General features: G+C 34.5%; 2 protein-coding genes, 1 long non-coding RNA gene and 2 other non-coding genes across 9 annotated transcripts; 2 read left to right on the forward strand and 3 right to left on the reverse strand.

The window, feature by feature from the left end:
* Positions 1-3583: 3583 nt before the first annotated feature.
* Positions 3584-7086, reverse strand: LOC112092449. 2 transcript variants are annotated; one of them, XR_002902606.1, is made up of 4 exons: positions 6991-7086; positions 5920-6915; positions 5557-5675; positions 3584-4167 (listed from the first exon to the last, which is right to left on the reverse strand). It is a non-coding gene; the product is annotated as an uncharacterized LOC112092449 (long non-coding RNA). The 2 variants fall into 2 exon arrangements; XR_002902605.1 differs by having other exon boundaries at positions 5920-7086.
* Positions 7087-7118: 32 nt separating this feature from the next.
* LOC112092450 lies at positions 7119-12434 on the reverse strand. 3 transcript variants are annotated; one of them, XM_024168661.1, is made up of 4 exons: positions 12098-12434; positions 9388-11106; positions 7776-9261; positions 7119-7667 (listed from the first exon to the last, which is right to left on the reverse strand). In XM_024168661.1, the coding sequence occupies exons 2-3, from the start codon at positions 10242-10244 to the stop codon at positions 9102-9104; spliced, it is 1017 nt and encodes a 338-aa protein (XP_024024429.1). In that variant the 5' UTR covers positions 10245-11106; positions 12098-12434; the 3' UTR covers positions 7119-7667; positions 7776-9101. The 3 variants fall into 3 exon arrangements, with proteins under 3 accessions (XP_024024429.1, XP_024024430.1, XP_024024431.1); XM_024168662.1 differs by lacking the exon at positions 12098-12434 and having other exon boundaries at positions 7776-8936; positions 9045-9261; positions 9388-11111; XM_024168663.1 differs by lacking the exon at positions 12098-12434 and having other exon boundaries at positions 7776-7957; positions 8398-9261; positions 9388-11111.
* Positions 10500-10607, forward strand: LOC112092451. The gene has a single exon (XR_002902607.1). It is a non-coding gene; the product is annotated as a small nucleolar RNA R71 (small nucleolar RNA).
* A 2311-nt stretch (positions 12435-14745) lies between the features above and the next one.
* On the forward strand, positions 14746-14834 carry TRNAM-CAU. Its single transcript is given in 2 exon segments — positions 14746-14783; positions 14799-14834. It is a non-coding gene; the product is annotated as a tRNA-Met (tRNA).
* Positions 14835-17892: 3058 nt separating this feature from the next.
* On the reverse strand, positions 17893-20288 carry LOC21393375. Of its 2 annotated transcripts, XM_010102812.2 has the most exons (5): positions 20193-20288; positions 19984-20095; positions 18960-19209; positions 18249-18374; positions 17893-18112 (listed from the first exon to the last, which is right to left on the reverse strand). In XM_010102812.2, exons 1-5 carry the CDS (start codon positions 20270-20272, stop codon positions 17988-17990), a joined length of 693 nt encoding a protein of 230 aa, XP_010101114.1. In that variant the 5' UTR covers positions 20273-20288; the 3' UTR covers positions 17893-17987. The 2 variants fall into 2 exon arrangements, with proteins under 2 accessions (XP_010101114.1, XP_024024426.1); XM_024168658.1 differs by lacking the exons at positions 19984-20095; positions 20193-20288 and adding an exon at positions 19340-19585.
* Between the last annotated feature and the right edge of the window lie 5372 nt (positions 20289-25660).

The following is a 25660-nucleotide window of genomic DNA, read 5'->3' on the forward strand; positions in this document are numbered from 1 at the left end:
AGATCCGGCGAAAAAAACAAGCCGCTAGCCATCAGCAGAGTCGGCTGCCCAAATAACTAGTCCAATGGCTTAAATAATTAGGCAAGATTAGTTTTATTTCAACTGTCAACTGACCAGAACACGCCACGTCACGCGCTCAAACGGAGGGTCCACTTCAGGTGACTCGCAAAAGCATCAGTTAGCCGCGTGAATCATTTGCTAGCCGTCCAAATCATCCAAGTTGGCCTACGAGCCGCACGAACATTCAAACAAGCAGTCAAAAATTGGTGTTGTCAACACCTGGATCACACGAACTACTTTTTAAGCTGATTATCATCGATTACAGAATGGGGGCCTAACTGTTGAGGTTAAATTTCATTCCTCATTTATCACTTTACGCGTGTCTTTATACGTCTCGGAGAATTAGGCTAAGATTAAGGTTTCGGCAACTCAAACGAGCACCTAGCTATCAACCAAGTCGGCTGCCCGAACGATTAATCCAGTAGTCTGCTAGCCAAATCATCAAGTGAGGATGCCAGCTCAGCATCCAAAAATCAGCATAAAGATCTCCTTTCCAACAGTATCAATCCGTGGAATTTAGCCCAAAATAGCAAAGGGGAAAGTCAATGTCCAATTTAACTTGCTCCCTAAGCATTCTCACTATAAGGAAAGACTCCCAGAGCATCTTCAAATGGTAAACTTACCTTAAATGTTATTTCGTATCACTAAGGCCTATAAAAGCAGCCCATATGCGTCCATGAAGGGGTTCACGCACTACGTTCACGTCCATGCCATTTTGCACGCATTTCTAGGCGTTTTCCATAGCATTACTTATACTTTTCTGCATTTTTATAGTATTCTCCCGACATGACATTTCAGGGAATACCGTTGTAATCTTCATTAATATTCACGATGAAAGATTCAAAAACCCTGCAGTGTATGTATCTTGAGTTATCAAGAGAATCATTATAAATTTTCGTATCATGTTTTCTTTATTTTTTTTGTTTATTTATTTTCATCATAATCATGATACTAACTTTCTAATCATTCGAATTCAGTCATTAGCCTCTAACAAATTTAATCGTAAATTTCACCACCTACCTTGATTCTCCTTCAATTTGGCAGGATGGCTATCCCACGTACACATAGAAAAGGACGTTTCGGAGGATGAGACGAACTCGTGAGCTTCCTTATACTCAGCTCCAAATGACCAATAACATCCCTCGATCTTCAATTGCTTCCACTTTCTAATGGTTTCATCAGCCCCATCAATAGGACTAACACAAATTATCGACTCTTGATTCGGTCGAAATTACTTCTCTAGCTTTACTGTAGATGATCATAGATACATCCGCAGCACAAGTAAACCATGCACTTTGAGTAATTTCACTATATATTATAAGAGTTTATATGGACCTCTGTTCAATTTTCTCGTCTTTTATTCTGCACTGTTTTAGTTCTTTGTGTTATAATTTTATTTTTTTTACTTTTTTACGACATTTTTATCCCATTCTTTCCTTTTCTTTTTTTTTTTTTACTTTCTTTATTTTTTTTCCTTCTTTTTATGACATTTTCTTCCATTTCTCTTGCCCCTTTTCGTCGTCTATTCCATACCGTTTTGGTGCTTATTTTTTTTATTTCTTTCGTTTTACTATTCTTTTTGATATTTTACCCTTTTTTTTCTTTTTCTTTACTTTCTTTTTCTTTAAAACCACTTGAATCAATCTTTCTTTCTAACTCCACCATTTTGGTGCTTTGCCTTTTTTTTTTCCCCTTTGTGCTTAGCTCTTATTTGTCTACCACTGTTTCTTATAAATGGTACTCTACCTTTTTTTTCCTTCCTTTTTTTGGTCCTTCACATTTTTCTCCTTTTTCTCTTTTATGTTGCTTTACTCTTTTTTCTTTTCTTTCTTTTTGGCTCATTTGTATACCATAGTCTCCTTTCTTTCCCTTCTTGTTCCAAACTAATTTTCTCCCCATTTCGACTTTATTGCACTTTCTTATAGATATATTAATATTTTAATCTCGTTGCTTGTGATTAATTCTGAATTCTATTGCGATTAGATTCTTTCATTCCTTTCATGGTCAATTTTTTTCTTTTTATGTGTGCGCGCGCACACTTTGGTGCTTCTGAACTAAAGAACTATTAAAATTTTATTTGGTCATTACAATATACAGTTTTGACTACTTAATTGATAAACTATCCTTTAATAAACTGTCTATTTTCAACAAAATCTAACATTATTTTGAACGACATGACGGTATTTTTCTTAAAAAAATGAAAAACATCTGAAGTAAAACATTAAATTATGTCTCCAGTCTATATTTTTTTCTTTTTTAGAATATAATTTTAGATCTCACTATTTATTTTAATATTTTATATTACCCTAACATGTTATACTCATGCTACATTTTGCCTAAAACTAGTGAATTTATTAATTGATGGACCGAAACTGTATGTTTTATAGATATCATGATAGTCAAATTATTAAAAAATACAGTAAAAGGATGCGCAGAGAAATTTTAAAAATTTTTAAATAAACCAAAAGTCAAATCATGTTATTACGATATATATCATAAATAAAAAAATCTAAATCATACCTCTAGGAGATTAGCAGTTGAATCTCATAAGAAACTGCAACAAACGGAACAGTTTCTGAAAGAGTCTCAACTAACTGGTCTGTTTTACTATTCCCTTTTCCATGATCAGAGTATGAGCGGGCACACGTTGTACAATGTCCTCTACGGTATTTTGAACTCCTAACCACAAGACAGCCAAAAGAAAAAACGATCTTGATGTTTGATCTTGATCTCGCATCATTCCTTTTATGTTTGAAAATCCTCTAAGTTAAGTGATGCGATAAAATTAACACTAGCAAGTGCACTAATCGTTCAAGTAATAAAGTGATAAGTAAGATATCGTTCCCAACGAGGATTGGTAAAATTCACAAATAAAGTGATAAAACCGACTATGTTATTTAAGATTACGAAATTGGGAGTAATGTGAATCAAAACTAAATAAAGATTAAAAATAAGAAAAATATAAAGATGCAAGATTCAAGAGAGAAATCAATGAGAGAAAACGTTAGAGAGTTGATTTCACCTACACCAGTTCATCCACAAGTTCAAAAGAATGAATCTCAATTATTATCAATCATGAGATGGTAGAATTCCTTAATGTTCAATTATCCATATTTCGGGTCTAATCAACTATCACATCCATTCTTAACATCAAATATCCTTATTTCAGGTCTATTCTAGATTAATTCAATATGAGATGCATTATATTTTGTGGAATCCTCTTTCGGTTAAATCTCCCTCTCGGTTACAACTTAACCTGACCACATGAATGTCCTAAAATCCCTATTCGGTTACTCCTCGTCCACTCATGGCATGTTCTATATTTTGCTTGAATATTATTCACATCCAAGATTCAATTCACAATTTAATGTTTCATATCACATAGCTTCTCTATCCAAAACATCACTATGATCAATTCCCAATTAAATAAATAAAAAGTCCTAAGAACAATAGAACACACTCTTCATGAAAAAATAATAAATTGTAACTCATTCAAATTGAAACTCAGAAATCATAGGTTCGGATAACTAAATTAAATGAAACAAAGACAATTCTAGAAGACATCACCATGTGCTTCACGAAAGAAGAAAAGAAGAAAATAAGGTTAATAATCTGCCTGGATGAACTTCACAGATGGTTTTCCACCAAGTCTCTGCCGTTCCTCCTCAGCAATTTCTCTGGGTCAATCTCCTCCCAAAAGCCCTGGCGAATCTCCTTCCAAAAGCTCTGGGTGAATCCGTATTCTTTTCCCCTTTTCTCTCCGCTAAACTGCGAGGAAAATCTCCTATGACTGTGGGTTTTCTGGTTTAAACTTGATTCTCTCCCCGTAAAACTCTCTCTCTCAACAGCTCTCCTTCTACTCCCGGATCTTAATCTGGTTTTCATTTTCAAACTCTCCCTCGAGATAAGGTTTTCTCCACAGAAGTCGCACTCTCTATCCTCTCCAAATCAGCCCCCAAATCCAATGTTCAATCTTTGGAAGAAAGCACAAGACCATGATATCCAAATTTAGCCTCCACCGTTGGCATTTAATGGGCCGAAACTGTGCCTAATTAATTGTGGGCTTTTAATGGTAATCTGTGGTAGATTATCAAGCTCGCATCCATCCTGCAGAATTAGATTAAACCGACATCAATTTGCTAATAAAAATACCTTAATACTAGCTAATATTAAACCTGTAAGAGTTTAATAAATTGGTATAAAACCAACTCATCAAACTCCCCCAAACTTAACATTTTGCTAGTCCTCGAGCAAAAAGATGAAACAAAATAAGACAAAATCTAAAACTGTCATCAAAACAACTGCTAAGAATCGATTCAGTTTAATGTACCAAGCAAGCCTCAAAGATTGTACAATTCTCATAATTCAAGAAAAATCTCAAACCATGCAAAGTCTAGAATTTCAAACCTAGTGCAAGCCTCGCCCCACCTGTGATCCCTTCAAGTATTCAAACAAATAACCTTTCTCACTTAAACCGTTACAATCCTAATTAACTTATTCACACCAGAATCCCTGTTGGATCTCTTAGGAGAATGTATGAGTAATTTTCCGAATTCCATAAGCTTGCTTTTCGTACCCCTCTTCACTAATATCGACAACCATATAAAACTCATATCAAAAGGTCTTTATTAAGCTTGTAGCATAAGGGTCAGGTGATGGCTATCAAGAAAAGGGTAAAGATTAAACAAAGTCAAGAGAATCATTAAGGTAATGCACCAAGAAGGGTCTTTTCTCTTTATTTCTTCATGAAGAAAGAATTCCTTTCTCACTCCCTTTTTTCCTATTTTCTCCCCCAAACTTAGTGATTAACATTGTTCTTGTCTTTCGTAAGGTTGGAGTGTATTATTCACATCTTGCTCTCTTTTTTTCATGAAAAACAGTAACCTCACATTTTTTTTCTCTTCTTTCCCAGATTTCCCTTTCTCTATGCTATTGTTATTTTCATGAATCTCTTGAAAGGGTATTCACTGGTTTTTCGGGATATAGGGGTAATGTCAAAGTGGCTAGAAAGAAATCAATATTCAGCTCATGATGTAACTCCCACTATTGTAATGGCTTAATGGTGTGACTAGTCATAGACTACATCGTGGTAGGCTTGAAAGGCTTAAACGGTCCAAAAATGGCCTAAATCATCTTTAAATTCAATGTGTTGTCTAGGATTTCACCTCAAGAGGTAATCAAACAAGTTCTAGAATCCAGTGAGCTCACAAGAGTTTCTAAATCTGCATAAGGTTTCTTATAAAATGCACACAGCTAAGTGATCCTGATTATATATTCACATACCCGAGACAAATCACAGACACAACAAACCAACACCAGATCCAAGCACACAGATTCAAAGCATGATTTTCCATTTTCCAAGAGCTACAAATCATTCCAATCAAAACCTTCTCAACAATTTTAGTTCATAAACTAAATCGAAAAACCTCCCCCACACTTATACTTTACATTGTCCCCAATGTCACAAATGAAAATAAAGGGAGAAAGAGAACATACTGCCCTGACTGTTACCGAGATCTTGTTGACATGCTAGGAGCATCAACATCTCAGCAATTTTCTCTTTTAACGCCCTGTGATGCTGAGCAATTCTCAAGTTGTCTTATGTACTGTTGCATCTACAAATAGAGAGAAATATTTTAAAAAAAAATAAGGAATAAAAAAAATAAAAGATTGAAACTATGACTATCTCTAACTAGGATATCAAATGCATGAAAAATATAAAACTAAAAGAATAGAGCATTTAGTTCTAAGTTATAGTCGTTAGCTTGACTTTTCCATTCATGTGTCTTGTAACACTGTGGTGACAGATTGAGGATTAAATGCTCAAGTGATGTAGTGCTTTAAGTGATGCCCATTGACCTTGAATGTGTCATTGTACTTGTTGTGACGAATTTTAATTGCACCGAAAGGAGACACGTTTAGCACTATATAAAGCCCGGTCCACCTGGATTTGAGCTTTCCTGGAAAGAGACGAAGTTAGGTATTGTACAAAAGAACTTATTGACCGGGAACAAAATCCTTCTAATGTTTTTGTCATGTCACTTTTTCATTTGTTCCTTGTAAATCCTTGCTATTTCATAAGCTCCCGGTCTAAACTCTTCAAGCTTATCCACCTGCAATAGATGTTTTTCCCCTGCAGCTTGCAAATCAAAATTTAAGAATTTAGTAGCCCAATATGCCTTATGTTCTAGTTCCACGGGGAGATGACAAGCTTTTCCAAAAACCAACCTATATGGAGACATTCCTATTGGGGTCTTAAAGGATGTCCTATACACCCACAAAGCGTCATCCAACTTAAATGCCCAATCCTTCCTAGAGGTGTTCACAGTCTTTTCAAGAATGCGTTTCAGCTCCCTATTTGAAACCTCTACCTGACCACTAGTTTGAGCATGGTACGTGGTGCCCATTTTATGAGTCACTCCATACTTTCCTAGTAAAGCGTCAAACTAACGATTATCAAAGTCTTTTCCCCGATCGCTTATTATGGCTCTAGGAATCCCAAACCGTGTGAAAATGTTTTTCTTAAGAAATTAGACCACTACCTTGGCATCATTGGTGCGTGTTGCAACAGCTTCTACTCATTTAGAAACATAATCAACCGCAACTAGAACATACTCATTAGAAAAAGATGGGGGATAAGGCCCCATAAAATCAATGCCCCAGACATCAAATATTTCACAAATAAGAATGTTATTTAAAGGCAATTCATTCCTTTTTCAGATGTCACCAGTTTGTTGACATCTATCACATGCAGCAACATACGCATGGGCATCCTTGAAGAGTGTTGGACAATAGAATCCAGATTGAAGTACCTTTGATGCAGTTCGGTTAGCCCCAAAGTGTCCACATGCTTCCCTGTCATGACAATGATGTAAAATGTTAGAAAATTCATCCTCGAGTACACACCTTCGAATTACTTGATCCACACACATTTTGTAAAGATTTGGATCCTCCCAAAAATTGTGCTTCACATCTGAGAAGAACTTCTTCTTTTGTTGATAAGTGTAGTGCACCGGAATCCATTTCCCTACAAAAAAATTCCCTACATGATAATTAGCAAAGTCTGCAAACCAAGGAATTTCAGTAACATGTGAATTAGGAGAACGAGTAGAGATAGAAAAAATTTGTTCATCAGGAAACTCCTCATTTATGTCCTTATACTCCTTAATTGTATTTTGTAGCCTTGAAAGGTGGTCAGCCACTAGATTATATGTCCCCTTCTTGTCCTTGATCTCCAAGTCTAATTCTTGAAGGAGAAGAATGCATCTCAACAGTCTTGGCTTAGCGTCCCTCTTAGCTAAAAGAAACTTCAAAGCTGCATGGTCAGTGTAAACAGTGACTCTTGACCCCATTAGATATGATCTAAATTTATCGCATGCAAATACTACAACCAAAAGTTCTTTTTTAGTTGTAGCATAATTTAATTGAGGTCTGGTGAGGGTGCGACTTGCATAATAGATAGCCCGAAAAACCTTGTCCTTTCTTTGACCAAGCACGGCCCCCACTGCAGTATCACTCGCATCGCACATCATTTCAAAAGGATGGCTCCAATCCGGTGGTACTACAATAGGGGCGGTCACAAGCTTCTCCTTTAACACCTGAAATGCCTGCAAGCACACATCAGAAAACTCAAACTTAGTATCTTTTATGAGGAGATTAGAAAGAGGTTTTGAGATTTTTGAGAAATCTTTGATAAATCTCCTATAAATTCTTACATGCCCGAGGAAGCTTCTAATAGCTTTAACTGTAGTTGGTGGAGGTACGTTCTCGATCACCTCCACTTTTGCCCTATCAACTTCAATCCCCTTGGAGGAGATCTTATGCCCTAGAACTATCCCTTATTGAACCATAAAATGGCCTTTTCCCAATTAAGTATGAGGTTCGTTTCTTCACACCGCTGCAAAACCAATGATAAATGATGAAGACAATCTTCAAATGTTAGACTAAACAATGTAAAGTCATCCATAAAAATTTCCAAAAATTTTTCGTTCATGTCTGAGAAGATTGCCATCATGCAACGTTGGAATGTTGCTGGTGCATTACAGAGGCCGAAAGGCATTCTTCTGTAAGCAAATGTGCCATAGGGGCATGCGAAGGTTGTTTTCTCCTGGTCCTCGGGGGCAATAGAGATTTGATTGTATCCTGAATAGCCATCCAGAAAATAATAGTACTTGTAACCTACCAATGTCTCCAACATTTGATCAATAAATGGTAAGGGAAAGTGATCTTTTCTTGTGGCATCATTTAATTTTCTATAGTCAATACAAACATGCCACCCTGTAACAGTTAGAGTAGGTATTAATTCATTATTCTCATTTTCAACCACTGTTATCCCACCTTTCTTTGGTACTACTTGTACCAGCCTAATCCATGCACTATCAGAAATGGGATAGACAATACATGCGTTGAGCAATTTGACCACTTCCTTCTTTACTACCTCCTGGATTGTTGGATTGAGGCGCCTTTGAGGTTGAACCTTGGGCGTGAAATTTTCCTGCATGAGGATCTTGTGTGTGCAAATGGATGGATTGATTCCCTTAGTGTTTGCTATGGTCCAACCTATTGCCTTCATATGTCTTCTTAGAACTTCCAACAATTTTTCTTCCATATCACCTGTCAATAAAGAAGAGATAATTACAGGAAATGCCTCACGTTCTAAATAAGCATATTTGAGATGAGATGGAAGGACTTTGAGTTCTAGTTTTGGCTTTTGTTCTCTCAGGTTGTCCTCATAATTCTTTGAGATTTTTGGCTTCTTATTGAAATGTGTTCTCCTCATCCATAGTGGTCCCAGACTCCATAATGCATCTTTCTAAAGGATCATCCTCAAGAGATTTCATTTAGCACTCCTCAACAAGATCATCAAAGATATCCACCTGAAAACAAGAAGTTGACAAAGAGTCAGAAGGATGTTTCATAATTTTATACATGTCGAATACCACTTTATCATCATTCAATCTTAGAAGGAGTTTTCCTTAGTGCACATCAATCAAAGCTCTTCTCGTGGCAAGGAATGGTCGTCCCAAGATTAGCGGCACTTCTTAGTCTTCCTCCATATCAAGGACAATGAAATCCATGGGGAAAATAAATTTATCCACTTTTACTAGTACGTCTTCAATAATTCCCCATGGTCTCTTTATTGAACGGTCTGCCAATTGTAAGGACACAGTGGTTGCCTTGACTTTTCCTAAACCAAGCTTCCTGAAAATTGAAAGAGGCATAAGATTAATGCTTGCACCTAAATCACATAACGCTTTATTAAAATTCTAATTTCTTAAAGTGCAAGGAATAGTGAAACTCCATGGATCTTTCAATTTAGGAGGCAACTTATTCTGTGGAATGGCGCTGCATTCTTCTGTCAACATGATTGTTCCACGTTCTTCCAACCTTCTTTTGTTGGACAAGATTTCCTTCAAGAATTTAGCATAGCTGGGCATCTGTGACAAGGCTTCAGCAAAAGGAATGTTAATTTGCAATTTTTTAAAAATTTCTAAAAATTTAGAAAAGTGCTTATCTAGCTTGTCTTGCTTGAGCCTTTGGGGGTATGGAAGATGAGGCATGTACTTTTCAGATGTTAAGTCAGAATTCTTCACCCCTTTTTCCTTAGATTTCTTATTCAAATTCAACCTCTCCTCTTGAGTGGTTGTTTCTTCTTTCTCTTCAATAATGGTTGAGTCCTCTTGTATGTTGGACTCAGTCACCTTAGTAGTTGGCTCATCCAATTGTTTCCCACTCCTCAATGCCATGGCCTTAACTTGCTCCTTGGGGTTCTTCTCGGTGTTGCTTGGGAGGGAACCTTGTGTACGCCTTGAAACCAGGTTTGCAAGTTGCCCTATTTGAACTTTTAGATTTTGTATTGAAGCTTCTTGATTCTGAACTCTTGTTTCAGCTGTGCTCAGGAACTTAGCCATCATATCCTCTAAATTTGATTTCTTCTCTTGAGGTGGGAATCCGGGAGGTGGTTGCTTCACATTATTTTGATTCCATGCAAAGTTCGGGTGATTTCTCCATCCCAGCTTATAGGTGTTGCTATACGGGTTGTTTTGCCTATGGAAATTTGATAAAAAAGTGTGCCTGCTCAGAAAGTGAACTAGATGCGACTTGGTCACCTGTTTGGCATTCATGGTTTGGGTGGCTGCCTCCACAAAAATCACATGTATTGGATATTGGGAGTTGCAGTCCATCCATCTTCCTATTGAGAGCCTCCATTTGTGCCGCTAAAGCAATGATGGCATCTACATTGTGTAAACCCGCGGCCCTCTTAGCAGGGAGTCTCTCCGCAGGCCATTGGTAAGAATTTTGCAGCCATTTCATCTAGCAACTCATAGGCTTGTTCAGGCGTTTTTCTCATTATTGTTCCACCTGCAGCTGCATCAATCATATTACGGATTGTGGCCGTAGAACCATTATAAAATGTTTGTACCTGAAGCCATATTGGTAACCTGTGGTGAGGACACTTTCTCAGTAGATCTTTAAAGCATTCACATGCCTCATAGAGTGATTCATTCTCGACCTGCAAAAACATAATAATTTCGTTTCGTAATTTTGCAGTTTTTGCAGGTGGGAAATACTTACCTAGGAATTTTTGTGCCATTTGCTCCCATGTGGTGATGGATCCTGAAGGTAAAGAGATTAACCAACTTTTTGCCTTATCCCTCAATGAGAATGGAAAAAGCCGCAGACGAATAGCATCTTCTGACACTCCATTATGCTTAAAAGTATCACTGATCTCCAGGAAATTTTCCAGTGGACATTGGGATCTTCTTGTGATAAACCTCTAAATTGTACCGAGAGTTGAATCATTTAATGATGGCCGGCTTGATCTCAAAATTATTGCTTTAATTGTCAGTCTTCTTATGCTAGATTCGGCTCCTTCCATTGATGGCATGGCATAATCTCTCAGTGGTCTCCATTGTCTTCGTCCTCCATCATGTTAGCAGGTGCGGCTACCATTCTCCTCAAATTATGGGCTGTTCGCTCAATTTCGAGATCAAATTCTTCAAGTGTCTCCCCTCTAGCACGTGTCATGTACTAGAGAAGAAAAACCTAAAAAAAAACTAAAAATAATGAATAAAAGTTCTCAAATTAACGGATTAAATCACAATAAGTGTAAATTTCTAACTCAATCCCCAGCAACGGCGCCAAAAACTTGATGCAATAAAATTAACACTAGTAAGTGCACCAATCGTTCAAGTAATAAAGTGATAAGTAAGATGTCGTTCCCAACGAGGATTGGTAAAATTCACAAATAAAGTGATAAAACCGACTACGTTATTTGAGATTGTGAAATTGGGAGTAATGTGAATCAAAACTAAATAAAGATTAAAAATCAAAAAAAATATAAAGATGCAAGATTCAAGAGAGAAATCAATGAGAGAAAACGTTAGAGAGTTGATTTCACCTACACCGGTTCATCCACAAGTTCAAAAGAATGAATCTCAATTATTATCAAACATGAGATGGTAGAATTCCTTAATGTTCAATTATCCATATTTCGGGTCTAATCAACTATCACATACATTCTTAACTTCAAATATCCTTATTTCAGGTCTACTCTAGATTAATTCAAAATGAGATGCATTAGATTTTGTGAAATCCTCTTTCGGTTAAATATCCTTCTCGGTTACAACTTAAACTGACCACATGAATGTCCTAAACTCCCTATTCGGTTACTCCTCATCCACTTATGGCATGTTCTGTATTTTGCTTGAATATTATTCACATCCAAGATTCAATTCACAATTTAATGTTTCATATCACATAGCTTCTCTATCCGAAACATCACTATGATCAATTCCCAACTAAATAAATAAAAAGTCCTAAGAACAATAGAACACACTCTTCACGAAAAAATAATAAATTGCAACTCATTCAAATTGAAACTCAGAAATCATAGGTTCGGATCCATCAATCTCTAACTAAAAGTATTAAACCATAACTAAATTAAATAAAACAAAGACAATTCTAGAAGACATCACCATGTGCTTCACGAAAGAAGAAAAGAAGAAAAGAAGGGTAATAATCTGCCTGGACAAACTTCAAAGATGGTTTTCCACCAAGTCTCTGCCGTTCCTCCTCAGCAATTTCTCTGGGTCAATCTCCTCCCAAAAGCCCTGGCCGAATCTCCTTCCAAAAGCTCTGGGTGAATCCGTATTCTTTTCCCCTTTTCTCTCCGCTAAACTGCCAGGAAAATCTCCTATGACTGTTCCTGGTTTTTTGGTTTAAACCTGATTCTCTCCCCGCAAAACTTTCTCTCTCAGCAACTCTCCTTCTACTTCCGGATCTTCCTCTAGTTTTCATTTTCAAACTCTCCCTTAAGATAGGGTTTTCTCCACAGAATTTGCACTCTCTATCCTCTCCAAATCAACCCCCAAATCCAGTGTTCAATCTCAGGAAGAAAGCACAAAACCGTGATATCCAAATTTAGCCTCCTCCGTTTGTGGGCTTTTAATGGGCTGAAACTGGGCCTAATTAATTGTGGGTTTTTAATGGTTATCTTTGGTAGATTATCAAGCTTGCATCCATCCTGCAGAATTAGATTAAAACGAGATCAATTTGCTAATAAAATACCTTAATACTAGCTAATATTAAACCTACAAGAGTTTAATAAATTGGTATAAAACTAACTCATCATTAAGAAATCATTTTCAGAAACTAAGTCCTTTATATGCTCTTTTAATTTAAAAAATAAATAAAATGTAATAAAAATACAAATGAAAAGCTTGGTTATTTGATATTTTTAGAGTTTATAGTTCTTTTAGAATTTTATGCTTTTGAGCACAATGTTTAGGATTGAAAGGTAACAAAGTATTTCAATAGAATTTTTTGAACATTGGATATGAACTGAAGAAAGTGTTAATAAACTACATGTACAAAAAGATATTTTCCTTAAAATATTTTGCTACCAGAAAGAAAAATATTTTTTAAATTTATGAGCTCGCAGTGCTAGAAATATGAGCTGTATGATGTATCAACCTGTTTGAATTGGTTTAAAAAAAAAGATAATTACATAAATCCATTTTGCAATGGATTAGAAAAGGAATGTGTACAAGTTGTGATTTTTACATAAGCCTGTAAAATAATTATAATAACATTTTTATCTTTTATTAAGTACCATTAAAATATAACCCCCCAATAAAAAAGGGTATATTCAAAATGATATTATAATAAATATACAGATTTTGCAATATTGTTGAATTAATAACGTATCCTAAAGCCTAAGACGTCTTAGTCTAGTGACATTGGGGTTGGGGTGGGGTGGAATTTAGGTGGGAGATTATGGGTTTAATCCTATATTGTATCAAAAAAAAAAGACGTATACTAAACATTGGAGTTTAAAAATAATCATTTGATGTTATTAGAAATAAAAAGTTGTTTTTAGTTTGTTCAGTTCAAAGCCACTTTTGGATGGACACATTTAATGTGCTTTTGATTGTTATAGGCTATTTTGGAACACGGCAACTCCTTTAGGCTTATAAAAAGCTTTTTAATTTAGACTGATTGAACTCCATGCACGTAAGGAGTAATTCGTGTGTTAAGTTTTAATTATCATGTTATTATTAGAAACATATAAAATTCCAAAGAAGAACCAAAGTGGGAAAAAAAGAGTAAAGTTTTAGGGCAAGAAGCGAAGAAAAAGTCAAAGGGACCAAAATGACAAGATGAATAAGTTTTAGGGTAAAAGGAACTAAAACGGAAAAAAAAAAAATTAGGGTAAAAATAAAGAAAAAAGTAAAAAAGGACTAAAATGAAGAAATATATAATTTTTTAGGCAAAAGGAATCAAAATGACAAAAGTAAAGTTATAGGCAAAAATAAAAAAGGGTAAAAAATAAGGACTAAAATTAAGAAATGAATAAATTTTAGAGTAAAATGAACCAAAACGGAAAAAATTAAAATTGTAGGACAAATGTAAAAGGATAAAAAAAAATGACTAAAATGAAGAAATAAACAAGTTTTAAGGTAAAAAGAAAAAATAAATAAATATAGAACTTGAAAAGAAAGTTTTAGGGCAAGATGTAAAGAAAAATTGTCAAAATGATTAAAATGGGAAAATGAACAAGTTTTAAGGGAAAAGAAATCAAAATATACATAAAAATAAAATTTTAGGGCAAAAGAAAAAATAAAAAGTTAAAAGGAACAAAATGAATAAATGAATAAATTTTAGGATAAAAAGTAAAAAGGTAAAAATAAAAGTGAAAGACTGCAAAAAAAAAAAAAAAAAAAAAAAAAAAAAAAAAGAAAAAAAAAAAAAAAAAAAAAAAAAAAAAAAAAAAAGGAGAAAGATCTTTAAAAAAATTAATGATTCACTTTCAAGTGGGTCATTTTGATTGAAAGTACACTATTTAAAGTAGACTTTTTCATTTCTTGTATGTAGATATAGATTGAGATTCTTAACCTTTTATTTATAGAAAATAAATTAAAATTTTCATTCATATTTGTGTGTTATATTCAGTTTTTCCAACAATAATAGCTTTTGATTAATTTTACCACATAGGTTGAGAAGCTCATTTTGATTCGAAAAGTTCTTTTCCAGGCAGTATCGAAACAACAATCAAAACGCTTTGACTCAAAACACTTCTTCATCTCTACTTAAAACGTAGAGATAAAAGATAACACAATTCACCTATATTAATTGACTGCTATCCATATAAATTATTAGTTTGAGTTTTAGGGCACACCGTACGGGGTGGTGGCGCAGTTGGCTAGCGCGTAGGTCTCATAGCGTAACATTGAGTGATCCTGAGGTCGAGAGTTCGAGCCTCTCTCACCCCAAGACTTTTTTCTTTTCTTCCTTTTTCTGTAATTTGCGTAGAACCCTTGATTCTGTGGCTCACAAATCCACAATGACTGCTTGGGCTTCCAATGAAAAAAAAAAAGTTGTGGCTTACAAATCCACAATACGACTGCTTGGGCTTCCAATGAAAAAAAAAAAGACAATTTTGTTCGTTTTGCAATTTTTGCTATTTTGATATTATTTTGATCATATCTTTAAGATCAAAATCAGACTTTCAACTTTTCAAGAGTTCTGACTTGATTTAGGATCATAATTCTTGATTTGTTATAGCATTTTTCTCTTATAAAAAATTTAAATTTTAAAAATCAGAATCATTAATCATAGTTATAAACCCTCATAACAAACGGAGAGACTTAGGGCATGTTTAATTCGTTGCTTCGAGTTTTTAATTCGAGTTAAGATGTGAATTTATGTGAGAATTTTTTACTGTAGTTAAAAAGTTAGATGTGACTGTTTCTGAGAGTTTTTTATTGCAGTAAAATTCGAATTCAAAACTCAAATCGGTGAAATGAAATTACCTTAGTGTTGAAATTCGTGGTAGAAAGGTAATTTACGGCCGAATTTTGTGATTTTTAGAATTAATGTACAATAAAGAGACAGAAACATCATGAATAGATCCTTAAGTTAGAGGAGCTTTATCAGATGAATGGATATTACGTTTTAAAGATCAAGTAACAAAGTGTTACAATAAGTATAACTCGAGGAATTTTTGTAATTAGCAATTTTGTATATACTTTTCATTCATTTTTTTTTTATTTTTTTTTTATTTTTTGTAATTCATATCCTTTTCATTCATTTATTTATTTTGTAATTCTTGCTCAGCATACTTCATTCTAGTAAATTCTGGAAATGTTTCCTTAGGTCTCATTTATTTCACCGATTTAAGTTTTGCTACAGTAAAAAGCTCTCAGAAACAATCACATTTAACTTTTTTGTTATAGTAAAAAGCTCACATATAAATTCACATCTCAACTCGAATCAGCGAACTAAACGGGCCCTTAGTGTTGAAAGTCGTCAATTTGGATTAATTGTAAAAATTTCTTCTAAATTATACCCATTATAATACTTTGCCACTAATTTTTAAAATGTAACATATATTCATCCTGAACAATAAAATATTAAAGCCACCCCCTACCACGTTATATTTTTTTAGCGGAAATTGATATTTAATTTATTATTTTTAAGTATTTTAGTAGCATTATAATTTAAAATTTTTGTTTGAGTTTAAAACTAATTTAAATTTAAACTTTTAATTATGATACATTTATTATTGATTAAATATAAGTTAAAAATTTTATAAATCTTTTTGGTAGAATAAAAAAATTTAAGAAGGTTTTTTTTTAATATTCAAGTTATTTTAAATTCTAATAAAATTGTAAACTATAGAATTACCAAAATACTCTCAAAATAATAAATTAAATGTCAATTTCAATTGAAAACCTTACGGATGAGACTTTTTTGTTAATATTTTATTATTCAGGAAGAACATATATTACATTTCAAAAATTGAAACAAAAATGTTACAAGTATAATTCAAAAGAACTTTTTGTAATTAATTCAAATTAGTTAAGAAGGCAATAGTTACACTAAAATCAACGTTAGTTACATTTTATGCTCGATGATTCTTCTTCAACCAAAAAAATAAACACGTTTAGTTTATAGATTTAGAACTATAATTCAAAATCATTCTCAATTTACGTATTTTTATGAGAGAACATTATAACAAACCACGAATTTTAATTCGAACCATGACACAAATCTTTGCTCTAAACGCACCCTAGAGGATTTTGCTTTATCAAAATATAGGCTTTTTTTTTGTGAATAAAAGCTTCAATACAAGTAGGGGTGTAAATCGGTCGGGTAGGGTAGGGTTGAGCCGAAAAATTGAGCCTACCCGACCAGTGCGGGTTGAGAAAATTTTAGGCCGTGACACTCTCTTAAGTCTACAAACCCACAACCTTTCGGGTGACCTCGGGTAAAGTCAAATTACTCGGGTTGGTGAAAACCAATTTTAATCAATTTTTAGTCAATTAATCTGTGCTTGTTACAGAAGAAATCATTATTAAACAGAACATGTCTTTCCTTCAAGGAGTCTAAATGCAAAGTGAACAATTAAAACACTCACTTTGAAATCAAACAATTCCAATATAAATAAAAAATGTCCTAATTCAACAACTATGACATACAAACATTTTTTACACAAACCGTGAATCCAAAACATAAATAAATTAACAATTTAAAAACATAAAGTCCATAAACTTATGAAAGTAAGAATTTGAAGTGTTGGACATTGTTTTACCTACTTTGAACATGTTCGGCCGAGTAAAGTTACCTCAAATTCATGTAACCTCATCCCGCGCCCCTACCCGCACAGAACGAGTTAAGCATAATTAAAACTGAAAATTAAATAAAAAATTGAAAACCCGTGATTTTCGAATAAGGTCGGCTCGGCTCAGACGGATTGGTCAGGTTCGAGGTGATTTCTTACAGCCCTAAATACAAGGGGCAAAGGCCAAGGTAAACATAACAAAAACAGAAGCTGGTAAAACAGGTAAAAAAAAAAAAAAAAAAACTCAAGCCTGCTAGCAGATGCTAGCCACCAAGCTCAACATAGCCTCATACCCAGGCAAAAACCTACTTCGGAGACTGAAAGAACCAATCAACACAAACTATGAGCCACGGCATTTCTCGTCCTACAAGTCCAAAGAAATAGGCACGGCAAGAAAACACGAGCAGCTAAACGAGCATTCTCACAGATACTACAGATCTCTTATACACAAACCCATTGGAATCCAAACGCATTTGAACTATTAGAAATTTTAAAGATCTGAACTCAAATCACCCTAAGTTCCCTAACTCAAAAAATGTAAATGAACAAGTCTTTAGTCATTTTGTTTGACTAGTTATCAGACCTCTCAGCTCTGGCAATTAGCCATTCAAAAGTGAATTAGTCAGAGGGTGAGTTTCAATTTTCCTGCATTTCAATCCCCTGAACCAATTAATTTGCTAGCTTTTCCGTTGATTTTTTTGGTGTTTTGAGATATAACCTTAATGAAACATCGCCAAGAATAGAAAGTGGAGAAGTCTATTACTTCAAGCTTTTTATAAACATGCTAGTCAAATCATACAGATTAATGCCAGTCTGCAATTCCCCCAAAAGTGGTGGATCCCACTCCTTCCCATACCTCACTAAACCCAACTTCTTCATTGTCAACACCCTCAATGTTGTTGTCCCACCAGCCACCACCATTTGCATCTGCAACCAAAAAGTAGAGAACCAAAATGTCCCAAGCACCATTAGGAGAGAACAAATGTAAACAAATTTTGAGCAAGTTAATCGAAATCGATTCGAGTTTTCCTCTTCAAAGTCAAAGATGTAACCATATACTAACAGTGATTATATGCAGTTTTAAGATTCTCTCTGTTAGTAAGGTCCCCGTCCCTTCTTTGCTGCTTAAGCTTCAAATTCCCTCCAAGAACTGCAAAATGCTTTCGGGGAATTTGTCTCTCATGCCCACCTATGCATTCAGATCTAGAAGATCAAATAAAGGTTGTGACTTAAGATTGAAGCAAGAAAATGATACAAACTAGGAGAGAGAGATGGTAATAGTTGGCTCCAGTTAAAAACTTCTCTTTTGCAATCTCGTTATAAGTAACTAACCAGCCACTCTACATATGCTATGGTCAAATCATTCTACCAAAAAGAAACCAGCTTGGTTGCCCATCTTTTGCATGGAATGTACATTCTATCAATCTTATTTTCTTCATTCATTGGTTTCAAATTTGATGGGAGATATGTGATGTTGTTGCAAAACCGCATCTTTCCTGCAATTTGGTTGAAAACGCATATTTGCATAGATGAACAGAATTATCATCATTGCTTGGTCAATCTTCTATCCTGCTTGATAATGAGTGCAGACAAAAGCGAAGGAACTCCAAATTCTAGTGACAATCTCACATAAAGGCATGCAAAGTGATTACAATCCCTCATTGTTATCACCAATAGAAATCAACAATAAGGAAAAACTGAAGCCATTTGTAACAGTAAGAAAACAATGCTCTAAGTTAGTGAGAGATTTAAACCAGGATTACAAAGTACAAACCTTCCAAGTTCTTCCTCTTTCTCAATCCTCGAACTATGGTTTTGTCGCAATTTTCTGCTCCGCCAGCACTGCTTGGGCCAACACAATCTCCTTCTAATGTACCACTATGCTTGAACTGTTCAAGAACAACTTTCTCAACAACAGAATTCAAGTCTGCTGCCCCTCCTTTCTTTGCCTCAGCTTGCTCATCAATGGACCCACCACCGCTCTCTCTCGGTCCCAACAAAGACGAAAAGGGTTTTGATTTCCCCTGCCCATAATGACACCAAGTCAATCCTAAATTACAAACTAAAAAACTAGAGGATACTTAACAAGTAAATCATCCAGATGGTCCAGTCAAATGTTGAAATTCTATTTATATAAAAAAATAAAAACTCTACCGTTGACCTTGAGCTTTTTTTTTTCTTCTTTTTTTCTGCGTGCTCTGAAAAAATAATGATCATTAGTGCCATTCCGTCCCTAATCTCCTTCATCTAGAGGAGAAATTCCTAGATTCACTAATGGCGCGGTAAAGACTTAGACACGATTCTACTCAAAGAATCAGCTCAATTTCACTGCCACAAGCCGACATCGTTAACCAAGCAAAAACCTCAAAACGGGGCTCTAGAGTATCGAACCTTAAACCCATCCCGAGAGAGGAGAAAAAGAAAAAATCCAAACCATCGCACCACTCCATTAGTGATCCACCGCGAGCTTATTGAAAAAACGATGATTTGGCTTAAGTCAAGGTGCCAGAAAATTGCTTGACATTTCCATAATAAACAAACATTGAAAACTGATTCAGCATTTTTCCCCCTTTTTCTTAGTTAACATTTGTTATCGTTTAAAGCCAAGATAGCCTAAACGCTGAAGTCTGAACCAAACCCTGAAAAAACTACATCATCAAGCACAAAATTCTTCTAACTTCATCCCCATTTCGGTTTCTATTTTCTAATTCATTCAAAAATACTAAATCGTAAAAAAACCCTAATCCGATTTCTCTTATCTTGCCAAAAGCAAAGAAATTGGGTACACAAAAGAGTACTTTCACCGTCCCGGGAAGTCCAGAAGTTTCGTTGAGCTTCCGTTGGAGGAAATCCGAGAGCGAGCCCTTCTCCGAAGCTTCGTTTTTGGTCTTATCTTTCGAAGCCTTGAAACTATTTCCGTACATATTACAAAAAAAAAACGAAAAATCAAATTGAAAAGAAGAAAGTAAGGAAAAATTCAAAAGTTTGCATTCTGTTTTTCTCTTACGGATTGGAAGAGGGACTTAGAAACGAAGAGGCGATAGACTGCTGACCAAATGCTCTGAAAGGAGTTTCCTTTGGTTCCATTTCTGTGCTTGAGATTTCCGAGTTTGAAAGAAGAGGTCTCTTTTCCTTTCTCTCTCTCTCCCCTAAATTTAGCGCCAAAACCCAAAAGTCCGAAAAATTTAGCGCCAAAACCCAAAAGTCCGAAATTTTTGTGAAAAACTAGTTGTGTGTGGGGGCACTTCGACGCATATACCAAATCAGGCGTACGCTCCGTTCTTTACGCTAATTTAAATTTAAAATTTGAGTTTTGTTATAGTAAAGAGTTTTTAAAAACAGTCACATTTAATTTTTTTGCTACAGTAAAAAGTTCTCACACAACATCACATTTGAACTCAAATTAAAAACTCGAATTAACGAACCGAACGGGCCCACTTTTATCTATTTTATTATCGAAATACTTAAAATATCTTTTGTGTGTTTTTAACGCTACCTTTATCCCTTGTGTTTTTTAAAATCGGTTAAATTGTGAAAAATATTGAAACTATCCTAAATAATCTGTAATTTGTAGGAAAAAACCCAAACGCCCTCGTAGGTAGCCAACACAGCATTTATGTCCCTCTTATATTAGAGTTTTTTAAGTTTTAAGATTTATTTCATTTAATATTTTAGTTAAATAGTGTATGAATGGTATTTAATATAGATCGAAAAAGGTAGAGTTACACTGTTACGGAGAGATAAAAAAAGTGAGAGGGAAAGAAAAAAAAGTTGATAGCCAGTAGCCAACTCACACTTTCTCTTATTATCGAGATAACTAAAGGGGATGCTAAGCTTTTCAGTTGAAGATTGAGTTATGCCATAGGGACAAAATTAGGGGTGGTAATTCGTGTTACGTGTCGTATTTTAATTATTTTTTTAAAACTTGCAGTCAATCTGAACACGACCCGTGACACGAAATTTTTTAAAAACCGCAACACGAACACGACACGACCACTTTACGAGTTGACACGACACGGCCCGAAAATGACCCGTGACACGAAATTGACACAAAAATTGTATACTTTTATTTAGTTTTTTACATATTAGAAATAACTTAAAATTCATAACACACTATATTACAATAACATCCATTGAAATTAAGCAAATAATAGTATAAGATTTTGAGTATAACTATCATGATATCACAAGTTCATAATAAAATTTAAAATATGTAATGAAAAATATATGTATTTTTTAGTTTTTTACAAGTTTCGTATCGTGTTCGGGTTATGCGGGTCCAACATGAAATTGACCCATATTTTTCGTGTCAATTTCAGGTCGACCAAATTCTGACCCGAACCTCTTTTTTCTCAACCCTAACCCGTAAAATTCGTATCGTTTTCGAGTCGTATTGTCATATCGTGACCCATATTGCCGGTCTTAGACAAAACCATTCAATTTTTCTACCATATTACATAACAAAAATACGCTCAATTAAGTTAGGGTTTTCTCTATCCTTTTCCCCTCTCTCTCTCTCTCTCACTTTGCCTAATAGTTCTCTCTCATCTCATCGTTGGATTCTCGTTGCGATCTCCAACCTTCTCTTTTCTTTCTTCCCACCACTGGGAGGAGATCTGCGACGCCGATGCAGTGAAACCAGAGCAAGAGTACGAGGGAGATCTAGCCAGAGATCGCTACAACGTCTCGATGAATTTACATAAAATTGCACCATATGTTCGATCAAAGCTTTTCACCATCTCATACTCGATCTCGCACATTCTCCCCCACCATATCAGACTTTTTCTCCACGCTACTCCGTCGTGGATCTGATGTGTTCTGGAGATTGGATGATGTTTTTGTGATATTTTTCATTTCTTTTGAATTTTGTGGAGATTTTGCAATTATTTTGGATTATGTTGTGTTTTTTTTGGTAAATTTTTTTGTATAGTTGTGATTTGATTCTTTAGATTTTTTGCAAATGTGTATAATTTTTGTATAATTTTTAATGGATTTTTTGTTGTAGTACAGTCTGTTGTCGAGTGATATAGGTTGGTAACCTATCGGTAAACGATTTCACGACAGATACCAGTCAATATCTCAGCCAAATAGTGGTATTGCAGTTAGATTTTAGTTGGTATCATAGCAGATACCAGCTAGTAGCTTAAGGGTACGTTTGATATTCTCTACAATTAACTTTATCCACACCCTACATTTGTAATATTATTGTAAAAAGGCCTCTTATTACCTCATCAAGACATGCTTTTGCTCAGTGTTATTCGGCCTGAACGGGCAATTCGCACACCCACATGTGTTCACTAGAGGTTCGCCACGAAGTAAATCATTCAACAACTGTAAATGACTTGTTTCACCTCATTTTAGAAAAGGGATTTTTACGTTGTGGGTCACCAAACTTTATAATCTTTAGCATTTAGGTCTCCATTTTAAGAATTTAGACACTCAAGTATCCAAACTCTTAATGAAGATTTCACTTTTGGGCTTTACCTCAAAAAGCCTCATACTATTGGCGGTGTCTGGTTTTGACCTGAGCCCGCACGGTAGGGGTGCATAAGCGAACAGTTTGGCGGTTTTCAGGTGGGGAGGTGCGGTTTCTTAAAAGGGCAGTTTGAGAAAAATTCAAACCAAGATTGGCCATTCTAAATGACAGGCGGGGTGACTTGAGGAGGGCTATTGGCGGGCAGTTAGAACGGTTTTAGCCTTATTAGACACTTGTTGGAAAATACTAAAAAAGATAAAATAAAATATCGAACAAATTTTGTTGCGTGTTTTTACTACAATTTAAGGCAATTATTATTAATTTACTATATTTTTAAGCTATAAAATGATCATCAACATTAAAACAATCATCATGATATATATTTCATAATTTATGCATAATAGTAATTATGGGGCGGTTTGAACTACGGTTTGGCAGTGTGCGGCAGTTTTGATAAACCGCAGTTTAGGAAAAACCCAAACCGAAATTGTCCATTATGTATAGCGGAGTGGGTGGTTTGAAACCGCGATTTGGAGGTTTGATGATGTACCACATAAATTGCGGTGCGGTGTGGTGTGGGCGTGGTGGTTTGGCGGTTTTTTATGTACCCTTAACGCACGGTTTTGCTTTTAGACTTCACCTCAAAATTCTTCATACTGTTGGTAAGTGGTATCCTTTCTTATAAACCATTGTCAGGGTCCGGTGGATCCGGAGGGTATGACGTCGCAGGGGTGTGCACGTGTAAGTATTTGCTCGTTGGTGGCAGTCCCAATGTGGCCAAAGTAATTAACGGCCTTCAAAGTAGATGTTTGTTTCCGAAACAATTTTGGATGCGGAAGTGTGTATGAAGTGGATCGTGTATAACAAAAGTTTTCATAAAACTTTGATATACTCTATAGATTATATTAATTTATGCATAAATAATTTTTCATGAACACCAACACATGCATGACGTGGAATTTTAGAAGAAAATTTTTTCTTTCCACACACTCTATAATTCGGCCACTATATGCTTAGGAGAGCAAAAATTGTGTTCTTCAACTTTCTACAATTTCCTATTTATAAAGTAGTAGTCAAACTCCAAGAAGAAGTCTAATCTTTATCTCCAAGATAAAGCTTGACAATTATCTCCCACTTCTAATTTGATTTTGAAACAAAATCCACTCTCCCTTACACACATATTGGGCGGCCACCACAGGAAGATTCCTCCTTGTGGTAGCCGCAATTGCAGGTAGGGAATAGGGCAAAATTCTACATTTATCATGCAGTCCAATTTTGACTCAAATTAAAATTAAAATTTAAGTGAAACTTAAATTAATTTGAATTTAAAATTGGCCAACTTAACAAATAAGTCAAATGGATAACTTGGAGAGCAAGCAATAGAATCCCATATTTCACACTGTGCTAAGCGCTCACACTATGTGAACACCTTCACATATGTGTTCTAAAATTCAAATTTAAACTTAAATAATCACATTATTTAATTTATAATTAATTATCCTTTAGCGTTATTTTTAAAATTCTATAATTCTAAATTTCTCATTTTGCCATTAGTGTCTTGTAGAATTACAAGGATGACACGAGAACTCATGTATCTATAATTCTGAGCTCTAATAAAATTAATAATTAATTAAACTCTATAATTAATTAATTCTATTAATTTCAAAGGTTACTCCACCATAAACTTAGAATTGCAATCTCGTAATTATAGACATGAATTACTTTTAAATTGTGAGATGTCCATTTGATATAGTCATTACATATAGATCAATCCTCTATAAATAATTCATTCTTAGAGCTAAGAGAGATCCGTTAACTTCTCTAATTACATCTTTATCCTTGAGTACCATTGATTCTCTAATGGATAATGATTCATAAAACAAATTCATGAATCGGAGCTCCTACTGGTCCAAGTATCGAATCAACCGTCAAGAGAATTATTTATCTACTTCTTTCTCAAAAAGCAATGGATCCATCTTATATAATAACATTTCCGGCTACTCACTTCATCATGTCTCCAAAATAAGAGGAATAAGATTATGGATCTCAGAATTCATACTGAGTAAATTAAAAGACACAAATCCATAAATAGGAGTATGCTAATAACTCATAATTAAGATCATTCTATGTATGACTATCGGTAGACAATTAGAATTTTTATACTTAACAAAAATTATTAAAAATTTATATTGTATATGTATCCATGTTTTACATAATCTCATTATGCGTAATACACTTATTTAATATCTCTTCATATTAACTGTGCGGATAACAGCGTTTCATTCTAAATGGGAATGACATGTATTAGTAATGTTTTAATTAAAGATTCTGAACGTTAATTAAATTTATTATGATCATTATTTTTACTATTATCCTTAAATATTATCCACTCGCATATAACATTTATATACAATATTTAAGATCACATAAATAATCATGCAATTTTTAGTGATACTCATAAAATATTCAATAATATATGCACATAAAATAATGAATAAACTCTTTTATTGAATAAATAATAAATATCATATTACATATTATGCTTCTAGGACACATTCCCAACAAGGTGTTGTATAAATCACATTATTTAATTTATAATTAATTCTTAATTAATTATTCTTGAGCGTTTTATTTGGAATTTCATAATTTTAAATTTCCCATTGTGCCCTTAGCGTTTTGTAGGATTACAACGATGACGCGAAGACTCATAGACCTATAATTTTGAGCTCTAATAAAATTAATAATTAATTCTATTAATTCCAAAATTTACTCCACTATAGACTTAAAATTGTAGTCTCATAATTATAGACTTAAATTACTTCTAAACTGTAAAGTGTCTGTTTGATATATTCATTACATATAAATCAATCCTCCGTAAATAATTCATAATTAGAGCTAGTTGAGATCCGTTAACCTCTCTAATTACATCATTATCCATGAGTACCATTGATTCTTTAATGGACAGTGATTCATAAAACAAATTCATGAATCGGAGCTCC

The sequence above is a fragment of the Morus notabilis genome, unplaced genomic scaffold (assembly GCF_000414095.1).
Source record: "Morus notabilis unplaced genomic scaffold, ASM41409v2 Scaffold837, whole genome shotgun sequence".
Taxonomy (NCBI): domain Eukaryota; kingdom Viridiplantae; phylum Streptophyta; class Magnoliopsida; order Rosales; family Moraceae; genus Morus; species Morus notabilis.